Source organism: Triticum aestivum, chromosome 5B (assembly GCF_018294505.1).
Source record: "Triticum aestivum cultivar Chinese Spring chromosome 5B, IWGSC CS RefSeq v2.1, whole genome shotgun sequence".
NCBI classification, from domain to species: Eukaryota; Viridiplantae; Streptophyta; class Magnoliopsida; order Poales; family Poaceae; genus Triticum; species Triticum aestivum.
Window position 1 is genome coordinate 156122088 of NC_057807.1, and position 16609 is coordinate 156138696.

Here is a 16609-nt window from a genome sequence, read left to right on the forward strand (position 1 = left end):
GTCGTAGTGAAGGGAGAAGGCACCAAGGAGGAGATGCTAGTGGCGGCAGCCTAGATGCACCAACTGAGTCATCACACGGAGGTGCGCGATCGATCCTATATTTTTGGAGTTCTATATGTGGACCCATTTTTAGGTACAAAAGGTTAAGAGAATTATGAGATACCATGAGTATAAAGTACTCTCTTGATTTAAACATATTTGTTGTTCTTGTGCATAAAGAACTCATGAATATTCCTCTTAAAAAAGAACTCATGATTTTCATTTTTTTGTACCAAATCGTTCTTTAGTTGCCAATACTTCTAATAGCATTACCCTCACTAATTAACATTTGTGTACACATGAGGTGATGAAAACAATAGCTAATAATCTTCAATTGACAATGGTCCTATGGATTAACCAGCACACGTTTTCCTTTCCTTTACTTTACAATCATACGCTTCCCTTTCCTTTAGAATCACATATGTATGTACAACACCACTTATCATAGTAAAAGGAGGTGGGTATACATATAGGTACACAATAGAAACACTTCTACAACATTGTTAGCTATTTGACTTTATGTTCAAGGCATCCCTAAGACCGACACTAACGTTATACTGATGGCCTTTCTTCCCAAAGCCTGCGGTCGATTTTTGCATCATGGCCACAAACTCATTGTAATCTATGCGTCCATCCTGCAAGAACATTTCCCACCAAATATGTTTGTCAGATTCAAAATACATGATTGGATGATATTTTGTTGTTATAGATATAATCATCGTCAATAAAACTGCAAGTGTATTGTTGATTGTTTAAATTTGGTGATCTTACATTATCCTGATCTACTTCGCCTATCATGTCCTCAAGTCGAACATCCTCAATCCCAAACTCGTCGCATGCCTGTTGGAGCTCGTCAGCCGTGATGTATCCACTACCATCCTTGTCAAAGTATTGGAAGGCGGCATATAGATGGTCTTCCCTATCAACTTTGTTCAAGTGTAGAGTGGCAGCTATGAACTCTCCATAGTCTATGGTACCACTGTTGTCAATATCGGCCTAAAGAATGAAGTGAAAAAATGAAACATTACATCACTTTTGGGTTAAAAGTAGTAGCAAAGTTAATAAATATACCAACGTTCCATCATCTTTACAATTACCATAACATGAAATACTTTGATTGATCAATACCTACTACCAAATGCAAGGACTTGACTCGTAATTATGTTGTGTGAGCTGAATTAACTGTATTTTTTACATGATGCATCATATTGGTTATTGTGTTTATTTGATCCCTCTCAATAATTTAAATGGAAGATTGTGATTCCTAAAGGATTATGAACTTCCTAATTAACCAAGGCATGCACAACAGAGACCAAAAGACACAGGGTGGACTCAGGACTTGATTTGTAGCACAAATACATTTTAATGTCGAGCTTCTGATTTAGTCTCAGCCCAAAAATAGCCCTGCCTAGCACCACACATGAATTTTTCCATGAGAGGCCCAACAATATCCCAATAAGCAACCAATGTTTCCTCCTCGCTTTCAAACTCCTCTCTCTCTCTCCCTCCCTCTCTCTCTCTCTCTCTGTGTGTGTGTGTGTGTGTGTGTTTGTGTGTGTGTGTGTGTGTCTATTTTACCCATACCTGCAGAACACAAGCACACGTACACCTGCCCACCACCCCTTGTCAATTTGTGCCTCTGAACGTCTAGTTAGTACTCGTGTTGCTATATTGACTACTCTTGTTGTTGATAGCTCAAGATGCAAGTAGGCAAGAGAAAGTGGAGAGGAATACATCCGCTAAGCTGGCCTGAGTCAACAATGGGAAGATGTAACCCTCTTGTTGGTTGTGGGACAAATGCATATGGTGGTGGTACTGGAACCACTAAACAACCACATGTTACTCCTCTTCCTAAACAATTGAAGTAAAAGTGTTGGAAGAATTTCAAAAGGATTGAAAGTGCTTATGATGAGGTGATTCTTGATTGTATAATATGCCAAAAGTTCTTAATGGTAATCTCACAATGGTACTTCTTATCTGTTAAGAACTTCTAAAAATGTGCATCCTTGCAATACAAATGAAGTCAACAACATTTTTTCTAAAATTTGAAAAGAGTCGTGATTGTCCCTCACTATTTGAAAAATGGAAATTTTGACTATGAATATACCCGAGTTCTGATATACCTATTTTTTTATTGGAGGTTTTCATCCATGTTCTCTGGTAGAAGAGTATTGTGACAGAACTATGATGACTGAAGCTTGTCCTCAATTCAAGAATTTGTTGTTAACTATCAAAAGGGAAATTACGACAATGTTTGAAGAACACACGGAGATGAGTTGATAGAGGTTATTCACACTTGTCCTAGTCGGTTCAGTTAGAAACGACAATAAAAAATATGATGTCACAAAGTTTTTTTGGGAATGTAAACTCGACACAAAAATCACAAAAAGCCTTATATTCCTACAAGATATTTCTGTAGTTGAAACCTACATTCAGAAAAACATGAAGATCCCCAGGGAGATGTAAAGACAACAGGGAAAGATGCCTCGGAGGTCACAGGGACTTGTAGTTGTATAGGTTTTGCAATTGCTTCTCCGATAGGTACTTTTCCCTAGTCCTTGATGACTAGCAATGTAGAAGCTCATCAATGACCATCATCTCAATCATACGAGATTCAAAGAGATTAATGAGGCCGAGAATCCAAGAGACACTACTAGGAAAAGGGCTATAGATAATATGGAGATTAATGGCGCACCACACATATGGTGCGCCACTGCTATATAGCAGTGGCACACCATGTGTTGGTACGCCATTAGTGTCCATCACACTAATGGCGCACCACACCCACGGTGCGCCACTACTAACAATTTTTTTATTTTTCCAAAACTAGTAATGGCGCACCAGGGCATAGTGCACCATTACTAGTTTTAACTAGTAATGGCACACCACACACCCCATGCACCACTACTAACATTTTTTTTACTTTTTTTCAAAACTAGTAATGGCGCACCAGAGTATAGTGCGCCATTACTAGTTCAAACTAGTAATGGCGCACCACATACACGGTGTGCCATTACTAACATTTACTTTTTTTGCAAAACTAGTAATGTCGCACCACCTAACAGGTCCTCCATTAGTAACCAGGGTTACTAATGGCGCATTTATAGGTGGTGCGCCATTAGTAACCTGAGACCAGCTAGATATTTTGGACAGCCACCTACCATACTCACTTTCCCCACTTCATTCTCTCCACCTCCTCCTCCAAACTTGTCTCGGCTGCCTCCACCTCCTCACCTCATTTGCACCATAGATTCACCCAAATTAAGTGGTTAAATTACCTTTTTTGATAGGTAAGTAAGGGGAAAGCTTTCTTTATGTTGTAGATCTACTTTTTTATCCCTCCAACAACGTGCACATGCACTTTTTATGGCCAGTTAGATCTATGTATGTTTGTGGTGTTGCATATGTTTGTGGTGTTGCATATATGTTTGTGTTTGCAGTTACCGGTATTTGAAATGCGATAGTTGCCAATATTTTGCCGGAATGTTGATTCATTTCCGTTTCGGCGAGAATTTGGCACTATGCATTCTTTTTTGTCCTATTTTTAGGCAAAGTCATTCCAAAAAATTTCTTGGTTCTAAAATATCATTTTGCTCTACTCCGCAGGTGACCATGGTCCGCACGATCACCAAAGGCATCATGAATAGGTTTTTGAGCTCCGCGAAGGCCGAGATGCTTCAAAAGAACGAGATGGAGATAAGATGTCCGTGTCGAAGATGCAAGCTGAGGAGCCTTATGGACCCGGATTCCGTACAGGTGCGGGACCACCTGCTCTTGCGTGGTTTCATGGATGGCTATCGGTGGCAAGGTGATGAAGATGATTATGAAGTCATCCATGGGGGCCGGGCAAGAAATGAGGAAGGGCAGCAAGACAACCGTGGCGAGGGCGTGCGAGAAGACGAAGAATCTCCAGGACATGATCACGAACTAGATGCAGTACACAGTCATCATGTAGAAGATGACGGACATGATGATGAGGAAGATGCCGGAGCAGACGAAGGGCATGATCATGAAGATGAAGATGTCGGAGTAGACGACGATGAACCATCGATGGGCTGGGTGCAAGACCCTCATATTCAAGAGCTGCTTTTCAAGCAGACGGATAACGCAAGAGTTGTCGCCCGAGAGAAAGCCAAGCTGGATCAACTAGAGATAGACGCGGTTACTCCATTGTATGAAGGATGCAGGCCCGAGGATACCCGCCTGAAAGTAATGCTCATGGCTCTGGAGATGAAGGTAAAACACAAAATGACCGATGCATGCTTCGACGAGAACATGTCATTCTGGCACGAACGTCTTCCCAAGGGGAACAAGTGCCCAACCAGTTTCGAGGAGGTGAAGAAAATCGTGTGTCCTCTAGATTTACCACACATGAAATACCATGTGCGCATGAACAATTGCATCACTTATTGGGACGAGCACGCGGAGTTTACCATATGTCTGGTGTGCGGCGTCACTCGATACAAGAAGAGGAAGAAAGCTCCTCGAAAAGTGGTGTGGTACTTTCCGATCACTCCTCTTCTGCAGCGGTATTTTGCGGACGCTAAGGTAGCAAAGCTCCTACGTTGGCACACAGATAGGGAGGAGAAGAAGCGAGAAGAAGACGGAAATGATCCGGAGATAAATAAAAAAGACAAGATGCTGAGTGACCCTAAGGATGCAAGCCAGTGGCAAGCGTTGAACTTCGAATACCCAGAATTTGGGGACGATCCAAGGAACATCGTGCTGGGCGCGAGCACCGATGGAGTCAATCCGTTTGGAGCCAGAGAAGCACACGTAGCACCTGGCCTGTGTTTGTGTGGATGTACAACCTCCCCACCTGGTTGTGCATGAAGAGTAAGTACATTCACATGAGTATGGTAATTGAAGGGCTGAAACAACCAGGGAACGACATCAATCTGTATCTGGGGCTGCTGAAAGAGCAGCTAGACACACTGTGGAAAACGCCAGCCAATACATGGGATGCCGCAGAGAAAGAATATTTCCCTATGAGAGCCGCACTGCTCACGACGGTGTAGGACTATCTCGGTTACGGATATGTCGCGGGGCAGGTGGTCCACGGATTTTCTGGATGCGTTAGGTGCATGGATGACACAATGTATCGCCAGCTAGATAGAGATCCCGGGTCTTCGAAAACCGTGTTCATGGGACATCGAAGGTAGCTTCACGACGATAACTCATGGAGAAAACATAAGGATCTATTCGATGGTGAAACCGAACCCCGAAGACGCCCGCGTACAAGGAGCGGCGAGGAAATAGACGAGTTGTTGAAAATTGGAAAGATTGCCCACTGCCGGGAAAGAAGCAAGAGGCGCCAGAGCCAGGAAAGAAGCGAAAGGCACCAGAGCCGCTGCTGAAGGTATGGAAAATAAGGTCTGTTTTCTGGGACTTGCCGTACTAGAAGATCCACCGTGTGCCTCACAGCCTTGATGTCATGCATATCACGAAGAATGTGTGCGTGAGTCTGCTTGGTACCCTGCTCAACATGCCAGAGAGGACCAAAGATGGGCCGAAAGCAAGGGCAGACTTGAAATCAATGGGCATCAGGGAGGAGCTTCACGCTAATGATGATGATGATGAGGCGAAGCAGGACAAGGAAAGTCGTCGCAAAGGCAAAAAGGCAAAGAAGACAGGAAATGACTTCCCTCACGCGTGCTTCAATCTAAGTCAGGAGGAGATCGAGCAGTTTTTCACTTGCCTCGTATGAGTAAAACTTCCTTACGGTTACGCGGGGAAGATAAGCAGATACCTAGACTCAGTGAAGCAGAAGTTCAGCGGGATGAAGTCTCACGACTGTCACGTGCTGATGACGCAGATACATCCAGTTGCAATTTGTGGGATCATGGATGCACACGTCTGTGAAACGCTATTTGATGCAACTTTTTCAACGTCATCTCTCGGAAGTCGGTTGGCGTGAGGCAACTCAGAAGGCTACAGGAAGAGATCGTGGTGATACTATGCGAGCTTGAGATGTACTTCCCGCCCGCATTCTTCGACGTTATGGTGCATCTGCTGGTCCATATCATGGAGGATATCATCCAACTCGGGCCGACGTTCCTGCACAACATGATGCCATTCGAAAGGACGAATGGTGTCATCAAAGGATACGTTCGCAACATGTCACGTCCAGAGGGAAGCATAGCCAGGGGCTTTCTGACCGAAGAGTGCATCTCCCACTGCATGAATTATCAAGGCATCGAGAAACCCGTTGTTCTGCCCGTCAACAGGCACCTCGCTAGGCTCGCTGGATGGGGTCACCGTGAGGGTCGCCGCGAAATGCATGTCGACTTCGAGGGTCGACTCGCCGACTTTGAAAGAGCAAACCTAGTCGCGCTACAACACATAGACGTGGTCGATCCTTCGGTGGTAGAGCACAAACCTTTATTGAGAAGACGTACAATGACCAAGGAAAACAGAGGACGGACGGAGATATAATCAAAGAGCACAACTCATGTTTCACACGTTCGTTCAAGGAGAAGGTTCTGTCGTACCCTTTACATGAGGATTCTTCCATGGAAGAACAACTCATATTCGCCTTGTCACAGGGCACCGAGCACAACCTGATGATGTATGAGGCGTACGATATCAACGGCTACACATTCTACACCGAGGAAAAGGACATGAAGAGCGATGGTTATCAGAACTCTAGGGTAACGATGGAATCCTACACCGGTAACGACAAGGACAGATACTACGGAAGGATCGAGGAGATCTGGGAGCTAAGCTACGCTGGAGAGAAGGTCCCGATGTTCCGTGTCAGATGGGCCAAGAGCGTCCTAAAAGAAGACCGGTATTTCACCACCATGGTTATACCCGAAGCCAAATCCAAGACCATGGGCGCAAACGTCACCGCCAAAAATGAGCCATGGGTACTGGCTTCCCAAGTGGACCAATGCTTCTTCATTACCGACCCGTCAAAGCCCAGTCATGTTGTCGTGAGGAGAGGCAAAAGGAAGATCATCAGAATGGATGGGGTCACCAATGAGCAAGATTTCGACAAGTACGGCGACCCGAATATGGAACATGACGATGACGATGAAGTACCAGCATACACCACAAGAAGAAGCAGGACCACCCTACCTAAAGGATGTTCGTTCAAGAGAAGAACTCCATTTGCGAAAAATAAGGGCAAGAAGACTCTGAACAGATAGCTAGCTAAGATCGATTCTATTTAAATTGTAGCCTTCATTTCTCGATTGTATTTCGACATATTGAAATGATATTTCTTCTGTTCTAGTCATCATGAATATTTATTTATGTTTATTATTGTAGTTATGTTTATTCTGGTATATCAATTTTTATTTGATGATATTTTTTCAACTCATGAATATTTTTAAATTTCATGGGCAAGTTTTGAATTCCTAAATATTTTTACAAATTTGATGATATTTTTTCATATTCATAAATATTTTCAAATAACAAATTTGATGATATTTTTCCACATTCATAAATGTTTTCAAATTTGATCGTCATTTTCTAAAGAATTATTAGATGCAACTTTTTGAATTCCTGAATATTTTTTCATATTCATAATTTTTTTACCAATTCACAAATGAATGCAATTAAAAATAAAAAACAAATTTGATGATATTTGATGATATTTTGAAATAACAAATTTGATGATATTTTCAAATAACAAATTTGATGATATTTTTTCATATTGATCAATATTTTCAAATAACAAATTTGATGATATTTTTCACATTCATAAATGTTTTCAAATTTGATCGTCATTTTCTAAAAAATTATTAGATGCAACAAAAAATAAAAAAAAGTTACTAATGGCGCACCAGAGGAGGGTGCACCATTGCTATCACTGTTTTTATGGCGCACCCCTAGATGGTGCGCCATTACTAACCTTCCCTCCTCTAGCTATGTATGTGTGTTCTGTCCATCGCTCGCCAGATCCCCCTTCCCTCCCTCGCCAGATCCCCGCGCCCGCTCGACCAGCACCGACGACCCCCCGCACCCGCTCCGACGATCCCCGCGCCCGCTCCGACGACCGCCGCACCCGCGCCGACAAGGTGCACTGCCCATTGCTTCTTCCTCCTGGACCACCAGCTGGAGCCAGGAAGCTCTCCTCCGCTGGATGGCCTCGCTCCACCACCGTCGGCATCGCCGCTGCCGCCGCCTCGACCTGCAACACTGGTGCCCCCCCAACCTCTCCAAGCACGCCCCGACCTCACTGTGAGCCACCATTCGTATCCCCTCTCTCCCCATGCTTGATTTTCTGCTGTAGCACCGTCCTGGATGAGGCCGAAGCCAGCCCCGCCATGGCCAAGGATCCCCGTGCTCTGGAACTCCCCCTGTCCGTCCGCCATGGCCAGCGTACCGCGCCCGGCTGCGGCCTACAGCGTGCGCGCGCGCCCACACGCCCATGGCCAGGGTTTTCTTTCTAGTGAAACAAATTCTGGAAATTTAATCTCTTTATATATTTGATTGGGGCTTGCATAAAAACAGTCAAACAGGGTTGTTGGAGTGGATTCTGTCCCTGGTGTTGATCCAAGGGGAAGAGATGTTTTTTAAGATCAAATTGGATCATGTTTGTTGGACTTAGTTATATGTGGATGTGACTGACCAACCAATTCAACCGGGGGGCATGTTCCTAGCTAGCATAGTTGTTAGAGCTCCCCTTTCCAGTGAGCTTCACCAGCCACACATACATCTAATAAAGTTCTAAACTAGCATACCTGGTATGTAGAGCCCCAGCAAAATGTTTGGGCATAGTTTAACCTGCAAGTTGCCCTCTCTGTTCTTGGTGGACTGAAATCTGGCTGGGAGAGGCTAGCATGATCGGAAGCACCGGCGCTATTTTCGAGGCACTCGAGTAGGCGGTGCTGACGATGCAATCTGCCGGGGATCTCATTCCTCCCCGGTGGCATGAGTGGAGGCCGGCGCTTTACGATGACCTCCAGGAGATGGCCCGACGGCCCTCCCTCGTCGTCGATTCCCCCTGGCACCACGCTTCGGCTATGATAATCCATTGTGATGATCGTCCGCCCATCCATCCACGCAGCCCGCTTTCTTGCTTGTCTGCAAAGTGGTGGTTGTTGGAGTCCATGAACGCTGAAACTGGAACGGAAACAGCCACTCGTCCTGGCCATGCACGGCAATCAGTGGGAGAGGAGCAAGTGTGCGGTGTAAACAAAGGGTTCGGCGCAACAGAATGATGGTAATATTGTACCGGCAACAGGGCAGCAAGGCCGCTTTACCGCTATTGTTATCAGTATTCAAAGGGTTCTGGGAGCCTGGCAAAGCACATTCTTTGCCCACTAATCTTCCCCTCAACTTGCCTTACTTTTCTTATCTTATGCTGCGCCGTGTGTGTGTTGGGATCATGTCAATAATTTGGTGGCATGGAGAACAACGGCTTTAGCATCTACCGGACGCTCTATTATTTCTAGTCATCCATGTTATGCACTGTGTAGGCTGGCATAGATAGATCATGGTATGGTAGGTTCTTCACTAGGTCACTTGTTTTTATGCAAGCAAAACTTCTGCTTGACTGTTAAGTTGTACAATCTGTACTTGTACTATTGGAAGCTAATTAATTTGGCGCAATTATATTTTTGTTTTGTCAAGTCTATGCACTGATTGAGTTAGATGAAAATGTTTAGTGGCACCAATTTCTGCAAGTTTGTTCAGTCAGCAGGGCTATCTAGCCTAGTGACTAGCACTGTGGTCTTTCTATTTCATACAACTGCAATTTCATTTATGTTGTTATAAGTTTGTTGCTGTCAGCATGAGTTAACTTGGTATGCAGCAGGCACTGGTCTCATTCTTAGACCAACACACCCGCAGTGTGCATTCAGGCATCATTTGGTTGTTAGACTGTTTAGCCATGCAGAGTGAAATACCAGTTCAGTTGTGCTAGCAAAGAGGAGGCCTCCAGATTTTTCTTCTTTGCCTAGCTTCAAGTATTACAAATCGTTTGTTGTAATTCCTTCATTGGAAAATCGTTGCTTAAACTATTTAGGCAGTAGTGTGCGGCGCAACTCTTTGCAAGATGTTTTTTGAGAAACACAGTACTAGCATGTCGATAATGATTTTGGCAGCAGTGTGAGGCAGCAGTGTGCAACGCAATTCCTTCATTGGATAATGATTTTGCAAGTACCCCGAGAGGCCCTTGAGTTTGCCGGAATGTCGATTAACTTTCGTTCCGGCAAATTCGGGTACTCCATATGTCATATTTTCAGCAAAGGTCATGCTGAAATTTTCCGTGAATTTTAGCATGACTTTGCTAAAAATAGGACATATGGGGTACTGGCGACTAATGCATGGGCCGGGGTATCTTAGTACTTAATTAAGTAGGATCAACTGCCCCTTTATTCTTGCTGCATTAAACACATATGCTGAATTCATGTGTGGACTGACGAAACCATGAGTCGTTTAGAGCCAAGTGATTAGGCCCAACTTAGAATTCTCCTTCCCTTTTCTTGATAGGGTATATTATTAGAAGATACCCATATATATCTGTCAACCTAGGGTGCCTCGGCATCAATAAATCCTAAATGATGAAAACTTAACTTAGCATTTAGGGTGCCTCAGCATCGACAAACCCTAAATGATAACTCTTTCTGACTGAAGATTCTAAAAGGAGTTTCAGAAATTCACCAACAATTTTTGACTCTAGCTTCTTAGTATGTATCTATCTATCTCTCTTGGTTGGATAGAGGAAGAAGAAGGATCCAACTTAAGTGGTAAGAAATGGATAGTGTGTTGGATCCAAACCCTAAATGATAAAACCTTGGCTTTTAGGGTGCCTCGGTGTCGATAAAAACCTAAATGATGAAAGCTTAGCCCTTAGCTTGTTCATTCTATAGATTTCCAAAATTCAGTTTTGTACCGCACACCGAAGCCCCAAGAAAGAAAACTGCAATCTGAAACAGATGATCAATTTTCAGCACTTGGATTAGTTTAGTATTTTTTCACACACTCAGACACCCTTGCCTGCCATGTGTGTGAGAGAGATAGTGAGAGGAGACAAGAAGAGGGGGGTTATGAAGGGACTTGGACCTTAGCAACAACACACTAACAGTGAATTCCTCGAGAATTAGGTTATTTGGTCAACTTAGAGATCTTGTTCCTTGACAATAACCAACTTTCTGACCAAACTTTTTTCCTATTTAGAGCGAACATGGCCCACAACAATGAGGCCGGTGGTTCGGGAAAGCAATTCTGGGAGCTGTCCCAGGAGATGGAGGAAGAACCTCACCACTATGAGGACGCCGTGGAAGACATCGATCCTGACTACACAACCCCTAGTGGCATTGGGGATTACACCACTGATGGTGCCGCCGAGGATGCCACCACTGATGATGGCAGCGCACGCACAAATGGAAGCCGACCTAAGAGGCAACAGAAGGATCGGCGCCTGAACGTGCTCGGCACCGTCAAGGAGGAATTTACTGAAGTGTCCTCCGAGGGGCATCCAACGGCACCCAAAGAATTAGTCAAGGGGTACGCGGTTCAGCTCGGGTGCATTATCCAGAGTACCATCTCGATCAACACCGAGAACCTAAGGCACAAGGACCGAGGGAATTTGCACAACCTCCTCTTCATGAAGCTGCACGAACGATACAAGTTCCCCGGTGACGTTGCAAACACACGCCTCTCAGGGAATAAAGTGAACAATGCTGCCCTCACAAAGATGAGCATGGCCCTGGCTACTTGGAGAGGCGTGGTGAAGAGAATGATTGAAAAAGGCGATAGTTATAAGAAGATCAAGGAGAAAAATCCTTCGATCAGCGAAGATGACTACAAGGAGTTCAAGATCAAGTGCGAGAGCAATACAACCATGGAATCAAGTGAGTGGGGAAACATATGCGAGACTTGAACTTAGGGGTCCACCAACTCGGTCCCGACGGTTACAGAGTGGCGGAACCTATATGGGACACGGAGGACGCAGAGCGTGCCGAGAAAGGCCTACCGCCCCGCTTCGAGAAATACCGTGACAAGCAGACCATGAACTATGTCAGGGCCCGGTACAAGGTGGACCCGGTAACAGAGGAGCTGACCATGGATCCGAAGACCAAGGCGCATGAGCTTGTTCTGGTAAGGAATACACCCCCGCGTAATTAGCTCCATATGGTTGCATTCTAATTAATGAAGCCAAATTTCTAAATGGTTCACATTCCTTCCGCAGGACACTGAAACTAGTAGCGCAGGGTCGTCTCAGAGCTCCCCTTGGGACAACACTTTATATAGGGCGTTGAACGTAATGAAAAATAAGGATAAGTTCAGTAAGCCGTCGTCAGCTGGTCGTGTGGCCGGCAAAGGATTGTCCACGAAATGGCCGTCATACTATAATGTTGGTGGGCGAAAGGAGAGAAAGACCAGCTCAGAAAGCCAGTCGCGTGAGGTTCAAGAACTCAAGGCACAAGTGGCGCTGATTCCGGAGATGGTCCAAGAGCAAGTGCAACACCAACTGGGAACGACGCTCACCGCCATTGTGCCTACCTTGTTTGAGGGGCTACAGGCGTGGATTGCGGGCGGCCAACAGGGGCCGCCCCCGGTTCGCAGCTTCACGGCCAGCAACTCGCACAATGCGTATCTGGCGCCATTGGTGTCTCCAGCGGAGGCGGTATTGGTGTCTTCGGCGCTGGCCCGGGCATTGGAGCTTAATGCACCCGGGTGTGTGAAGAATACGCTGGCCGGCAGCTCGGCAGCAAGCGTCCCCCCCGTCACTTGCACGCCCGCCGTTGGCGGTGCCTCGACATTAGCCGACCTCGACGCCATCACGGTAACTAAACCTCTTGGCCGATGACTTCATCTCCTTGCCTTTGACTGGGCATCCCAGACGCCCTACATGTTTTCGCAGGGCGCCGGCGCCGACGTTCCATGCACTCTCCTGCACTTCCTGGGCGGCGAGTCGATCGATGTCGCCAAGGGCAGAATCGTTACTCTGGGCAACCCCGTGTTCCACGGTAATCCGATGCCACCCACCATGTATAGGGTTCAACTGGTTCGAGTGCTGCTAGGCTGCGAAGACTGGTTACCTCCGTTTTGACCCGCTGGGGCCGATGAAGATGATGTGATGACCCTCAGCGCCTACTTAAGCTGGCCCCTGCTTTGGTCGAAGAGCCAAATTCATTTGGGGCAGGGGACACCACCCCACAGACAACACCGCCAGTCGTGCCGGTGCCAAGCCATGGCAAGACCGCCGCAACGCTACCGTACATGCCGGACATGCATATGGCACAAGATCTGGACATGCATATGGCATAGGATCCGGACGACGACGACGATGACGATGGTACATTTACCAACGTCGATAAGTACTTTGCCGAACATGGGTACGGTGATGAATTCTTGGGGCCTCCTTCTCAAGAACCCAACCCTACAAAAGACGACCGCGATCTTGCTAGTACGCGGAGAAACCCAATTGCAACAGGCGTCGTCTGGCGTTTAGTTATCAGGAGATGCCTCCAGCTACTGCCTTCACGGAGCCTCAGATAGCCGAGGTGCGAAATATTATCAGCCCCAACACACTCAAGAAGGCGGTCTCTGAGCAGAACTCGATCCCATTACAACAGAAGAAGAAGGGACGGAAAAGAAAGAATAACAAGGGCGGTGCGAGCCAGCCGGCACCGAGTACGATCCGTGCTCAGGACGGGCCACCTTCACCTAAGGATATCTCGAGGAGGGTGCATGTGGCGGGTAGGCCAATGCTACCTACTAATCTGCTCAATGCTGCAATCGGTGCTATGCGGAGTTTGCATGACAGTGTTCTTTCTTTGGAGAAGCGGTGTCTCTCCGAGAATGATGTGGCATACCTGGTTTCCGTGGCCAATGAGGGCAAGGGCTTTCTGGATAGCGCCATCAGGGGTACGATCGTCCTGCGGTTTGATGACATCTTCGCTATGTTTAACCTTCATCCGCTGCACTACACCTTCGTTCGGCTATTTTCGCTGAGTATGGAGATGCGGATCATTAGAGACAAGACCCCGGACATCGTGATAGTCGACCCCTTCTACATGCGTGCCAAGATCATGGGCAGCGCTGGGGACCGGCAAGTCGCGAGTTCACACCTCGAAGGCATCATTCTGGCAAACCCAGATAAGGATAACTTCCTCGTGCCTTACTTTCCTGAGTAAGTCATCCCCTCACCGCCCCGTAACATATGATTTCTTAGATTTTGATCGTTCTTTTTTTCTAACATTCCGTGTTTTGTGCAGTGACACACATTGCACACTCATCCTCTTAAGCCCGAAATATTCCATGGCCATGTATTTCGACTCGTACTGTCAGTCGAAGAAAGACTACACAAATATCAAGAAAGTTCTTGATGATGTTCTCCTCGGCTACGCCAGATCTGGAGGCACCTTCAGCAGGCCAATTTGTAGGTATGGCAAGCACGTGTTCACCCACAATCCAACGTTCCCTTGCGTCAAGCAGCCGCATGGCAGTCAGAAGGATGCCTACTATGCCCACCATCACATGCGGGCGATCGTACAGGACCATAATCACCTTCTTCTACCAAATAATCTCAAAGATTGGGCCACAAGCTTGTCGGCAATCCAGGACGCGGACATCAGACAAGAATTCTTTCGCATCCAGTCGGAGTTTACGGAAATCATCCATCAAGATGACCTTCGTACCTCGGGGCAGTTCTACCTCAGATATCAACCGTCCAACAGTGAGATAGAAACAACACTACAAATGCAGGCTGAAAACGCCCGTGATTTCATGACCATCACGAAAGACGACGGCTTCATCCACGCTTCGGTCCCTGAGTCGAGTCGAAAGTAGTGGTGCTATGTAGTTCTGAAATATCGATTGGCTCATGTTGTAACTAAACTTTAATGAACTTGTATGTCTCTTTTATTTGGACAGTCGTTCAACTTATATGTAATCGATGCTATTTATTAGTAGGACCATGAATCGTGCTATTAATGTGTTGCTTTTCTCTTCCGATCCTTTTGTTGCATACTTATATATTGCTTATCTATTGCCTGTGAATTGCTACTAACGTTTTGTTTGGCTAGTGCATAGAGATGTCGTATTATGTCGTGTACAAGGGTAAGGTTCCTGGAGTCTACGACAACTGGGAGGAGTGTCAGAGACAGGTTCACCATTTCAGCAATAACAGTTACAAAGGGTACACCACTAGGGCGGAGGCTGAAGCTTGATACGCGCGCTATCTAGCGGGAGAAAGGAGGGAGCGTTGGAGGAACCGGATGAAGACCAGTTTCATCACGATGATGCTCATCGTGATGACCGCAGCTCTCTTCTATGTGATGATAGTTTAGATGATCGATATCGATTTGTAATGTGAAGACAAACTCGCTACTCGCGGTCTCAAGACTTGTAATGTTCTAACTTTGTTCGGTATTTTGAATTCGGAGACTAATATGATGAATTGTATTCGGAGACTAATATTCTATTGTATTCGGTAAATCTGTTGTTTATATGTTGTGTTGTCTATATTCTGTGTAGTAATATGTTTTGTAACTTGTGCAAATATCAGAAAAGAAAAAAAATTCCTAATATTCATACTAGTGGCGCACCACACTGCACTTTAGTGGCGCACTGCAATAAGCACACTAGTGGCTCATTATCTAGAAGTGCACCATTAGTAACCCAGAGCACAAGGTAAATATGGCCCCCTGGGAGGCATAGTAATGGCGCACCACTTGACATACTAATGGCGCACTCCCTGGTGCGCCACTATTGTCTGGTATACTAATGGCGCACCAGGGGTGCGCCATTAGTATTAATTACTAGTGGCTTGATGCTAGTGGCGCACCTGTAGTGAGCCATTAATGCCCAAAACAGGTGCGCCACTAATTAGCCTTTTCCTAGTAGTGAGAAGATCACATATAGCGAGGCCAACCACTAAAGGCGGCAAAGAAGATTATCAAGACATGACTATTGACTCGATGACAAAACAATGACTTTTGTGACATCTTCCCAAGGGACTCACTTTGAGAGGATAACTAAATTTTATCGGAGCTTCCACTTAGTTCTATAGGGTATCCACATGAACATTCAACCTAAGTCAAAGATGATCAACACAAGTCAAGGGCAGCCAACGAGAGTCCAAGAAAACCACTATGGTAAAAAAAAGTCAAAGGAATATGAGGGAATAAGAAAATGTAGTCTTAGATGATGAAAAGAAGCAAAGATGGCCATGTCTATAGGAGGCCCAACTAGCTATTTCTTATTCATGAATGGGTGAGAAGGATTGTCCCAGCATGATCCATAAACACCCCCGCCTTTGACTAGAATTCGTAGAACCATGGACCTTTTATTACCCATGTATCCCTCCAACCTAAAACCTTCAAGGGTAGCCCTGGTCATTTGTCAAGAATCAAGGCTATAAATAGTCACCCCAAGGGTATGTACTCTCATTCAATCCCACTTGAATAAACTCAATAGGAGATCCACATGCCCCCTCCTTAGGACCAAGGTTCATGGATGTCGGGTTTCAGACTCCAAGGGAACTTGTGAGACTTGAGCCATCGGGGGTCATGAGACTTCGAAAGACGCATTTTCTAAATGTTCCATGCAATGAGCACTTATCTTGACGTCTCTCCTCACAAAGGTCACAGATTGCGCTCCCACGAAG

General features: G+C 45.7%; 1 protein-coding gene across 1 annotated transcript in view; it reads right to left on the reverse strand.

The window, feature by feature from the left end:
- Window positions 1-406: 406 nt before the first annotated feature.
- The window catches only part of LOC123110903 (calcium-dependent protein kinase 27), a 35962-nt gene continuing 19759 nt past the window's right edge, over window positions 407-16609 (reverse strand). Inside the window, exons 6-7 of the mRNA XM_044531539.1 lie at window positions 811-1035; window positions 407-674 (exon numbers count right to left, since the gene is read on the reverse strand). Of these exons, the coding sequence (XP_044387474.1) occupies window positions 543-674; window positions 811-1035 (357 nt within the window). The 3' untranslated portion in view covers window positions 407-542. The remainder of the gene's footprint in view (window positions 675-810; window positions 1036-16609) is intronic.